At 55.3% G+C, this 3,263-nt stretch overlaps 1 protein-coding gene across 1 annotated transcript; it reads left to right on the plus strand.

Moving 5' to 3' along the window:
• Window positions 1-3,058, plus strand: TGME49_241710 (hypothetical protein). Its single transcript, XM_018780627.1, has 2 exons — window positions 1-1,280; window positions 1,595-3,058. Exons 1-2 carry the CDS (start codon window positions 828-830, stop codon window positions 2,630-2,632), a joined length of 1,491 nt encoding a protein of 496 aa, XP_018637590.1. The 5' UTR covers window positions 1-827; the 3' UTR covers window positions 2,633-3,058.
• Window positions 3,059-3,263: the final 205 nt, after the last annotated feature.

Raw genomic sequence — 3,263 nt, forward strand, 5'->3', positions numbered from 1 at the left:
AGAAGCAAGCCGTGTCGTCTGCGCAAGCCGTGATTTTTATAGGGCGACACAGTCTCAGCAGTTTTGTTGCTCGGGGTCACTCCCCCGGTGCACTCTCCCCGTGCACAAGCGCCGCTCCGTTGTCTTGATAGCCGTATTTGATATGGGAGTATCGACCTTTGCCGCCTGTGCCTTCCCACCACACATTACCGTGGTTCGTTCCGCAAAGCGTCAGGCTCACTGTTATGGCCGCGTGGTAACAGCAACGCATAATCGCTAGCGCTACCCTTCGTACGGCCGCCTATCCCTGTCGCCACTACACGGGGCCCGACACCCGCAGCGACCCTGTAAATCACAACAGTGATGCATCAACACCGGGTCGAGTTTGACCCCCGTCCTCCCAGATTCCCGTCTCTGACCCCACTACTCAGTGTGGAGGTAATAATCGATGGATAGTAACCTGCAAAACACTTTCACTTTCAGGAAACGCTGGCGAGGCACAGGCTCGTCCCTACGGCAAAGATGCTCTTTGTAGAGATGTGGTTGTCGAAGCATTATGGACGAACCGGCCATCCTTTCTTCCTACGTGTTGCTTTAAATACTGTCGTTGTGTCGTGGGCATGCCCCACGTCGGCCTTCTGCGCTGGAAGCTGCTACCTGGTAGCCTGTTGCCGAGCTAACAACACCAATCCTGGGCGGCGCCTGGAAAAAAACGAAGAAAAGCCAACATATTCCCAACAAGGCAACGAATCGCCACGGGGACATTTGCCCGTTGTTCGTTTCTTCACTCCATTTTAGAGTCTGTCGTGATTGCGCGGGTTCTCCGTTAGCCTTTCTCCTGCACCGCCATGGAACGCATTGTTGTACTCGTGTCAGCGACATTTCTCTATTCCGTCGTGGGCAGGGCATCTATGGCATCAGCAGAGATGGCGTCCAGAACAAAGCGACTATCTATCCTCATTTCCTTCCATTGTGTGCTTTCTGAGATTTTAAGCGGCCACGCCGCGGCGGAAGCCACGTCGAAGCCAGCGCGCCAGCCCGAAGGTGCTGGACGGTCTGCTTCCCCGTCACCTTCACTGTCACACGCTTCAGGTGTTGTTGTAGGGGCACGCCGGCGGAGGCTTGCCGAAGGCAGTCCCGGGGAGGAGCCTGATCCCGTCCGTGAATTGCTCGATCTTGAGGAGGAGCTCGAAAACCTTCTTGCACTGCGGTTCAAAGAACGACTTGCGTTTAGGCAATGTGTGAGGCACTGGGGTACTTTCGACGCCTACTGCCAACACCAGTCGAAATGCAGAAGCCAGGTAAGGAGCAGCAGGAGCGACACGCTTCGTACGCAGGGTGCCAGCGCCGTTCACGGCGTGAAAGCTGTGGTTCAGTGAGACCAAATCGTCTGGGCCGCAAGCGAAGGCTGGATGGGTGGACGTGATCCTCCAGCAGCGAGACAGTGAACAATATAACTGCTCATGACACGTCCCAGTCTGGTACGACGTGGACGAACTGTTCAGTCGATCTTTCGAGGTGAGACTTAATGGATCACCTTACTTCCGATGTGAGAATGGAATTGTAGTAACTGATGCACTGCCGTGGCCGCGCTTTTGGCATCCTATACCCTCAGATGGCGGCGGATCCAGAGAGGATGAGAGATGCATTCGAAAGGAAACAAGCAAGGAAGCAAACGGCTTGCAACGCCTGGGCGGCATTGCTAGACGCCGCCTGTGAGAAAATTGAGGCCATGGACAGGGAGAGGAAACAGATGCAAAGTCGACTCACCAAGGAACAAACCTCCCAGTATCTTGCCGCAAAAGCTGCCCGCGGTCGAGCTCAAATCGGGGGTGATAGTTCGCATACCGCTGTGGGTGAGGCAGCAGTTGGTGCGAGCCCGAGACCGCCGGCTACTGGTGATAGTCCTACGCCAGGTGACGCTGGTTCCCTGGACGCCTTGAATAACGAATTAGCGCGACTAAGGCAGGTGGTATCGCTCGCCGAGAGGAAAACAACTAGAATTCGACAGGCTCTGAAGGATCACTTAGAACGCCGTGTACCGTCTACTCCGCCGGGTGTGCCTTCACCTGAACGAGACCGTGCCGGTGAAGCCCGAGCCGCATGGGAGGCGCAACACCTCCAACTCGAACAAGATGCTAAACAGGCACGCGAGGCCGTTGTTACATTTCGTGGGCGGTTGCGGGAACTTAACGCACAGAAAGCTGCATATGAGAAGGCATACGGTGTCTGTCCGGGCAGGAGAGGTTGTGAAAATGCTCCTGTCCGCTTCTCCCGTCTTGGCATTACCGTTGACGCACGTGCGGCGGCTACACCGTGGTATCAGCGCCATAATTTCCTAAGCCTTATCCACCGCTCGAGTAGCGGTCCTCCTGATAGAGCTGCACTGCCGCTTCTTGGCCCCAGGCATCATGTGTTTATTGCTGGGCGACAACACCTATCACGTCCAGTTGGGAAGTCAAGCGGTAAACGTGGTCGCAGTCGTGCAGCTGAAGGCAGCGGTAAAACGGGTGACGAACACAAAGCAAGCGCGAGTACGTCTGGACTTGCAGGACCATCAGAGTTCCAAAATGAACGAGTGCACTGCGCTCTATATGGACTGACGAATCCGTCCTCGACAGTAGCGAGTCGTTGGCAAAACCGTGTTTTGTGAAATGGCACGGCTGATTTCGTTTCCGCCTGGCAGCTGGTTCAGCAGCAGGGGATGCGAGTCTGTAGACAAAGCTGCCACAGTTGCCGGAGTCATGACGATGTGGATGTCGTCTCCTTCTTCCGTGTTTAGAGCCAATGCCAGAGGGTCACGTGGAATCTTCCAACGCCACCGCTTTCCGCGTTACAGCGTCGGAGTGACCCCGCTGGGTGCATTAGACCCCTCGTTTTGTCGCTGGAGCTGGAGTCAGTCACGTTCGTAGTGCCGCGGCGAATGTATGAACTACGAGGCTAGTTTCTCTTGGAGGTTGTTGGAATAGCTCTCTGGAACAGGCACTGTTAGAGAACCGAGCCCATCAGTAATGTCCCCTGTGTAATCTGAGATCTCCCAGTGATGTGTAGGTGACTGACATTGCGGTTAGCGTACGGAAGACATCAGGAGGCCCTTCATCTCTTTGAATCGATTCAACAGGTGCTTCAGAGAGGCGATGTGTTTTCTTCGTTCAACCCACGGACGCCTTGAGATGCGCCTGAACTCTCCACGGCTCCTCAACGTGCACAACATGCAAGGCACTGGCTGAGTGTCGCTGCTTCTTCTGCTTCAGGCACTGCGACAAGCGAACCAGATTCACCGG

Source organism: Toxoplasma gondii, chromosome VI (genome assembly GCF_000006565.2).
Source record: "Toxoplasma gondii ME49 chromosome VI, whole genome shotgun sequence".
In the NCBI taxonomy this organism is placed as follows: domain Eukaryota; phylum Apicomplexa; class Conoidasida; order Eucoccidiorida; family Sarcocystidae; genus Toxoplasma; species Toxoplasma gondii.

Bases quoted from the DNA above. Each gene is read 5' to 3' on its own strand.
- TGME49_241710 (XM_018780627.1), top strand. From the start codon at position 828: ATGGAACGCATTGTTGTACTCGTGTCAGCGACATTTCTCTATTCCGTC. The intron at 1,281-1,594 runs GTAAGGAGCAGC...CTATACCCTCAG, and splicing joins AGTCGAAATGCAGAAGCCAG to ATGGCGGCGGATCCAGAGAG.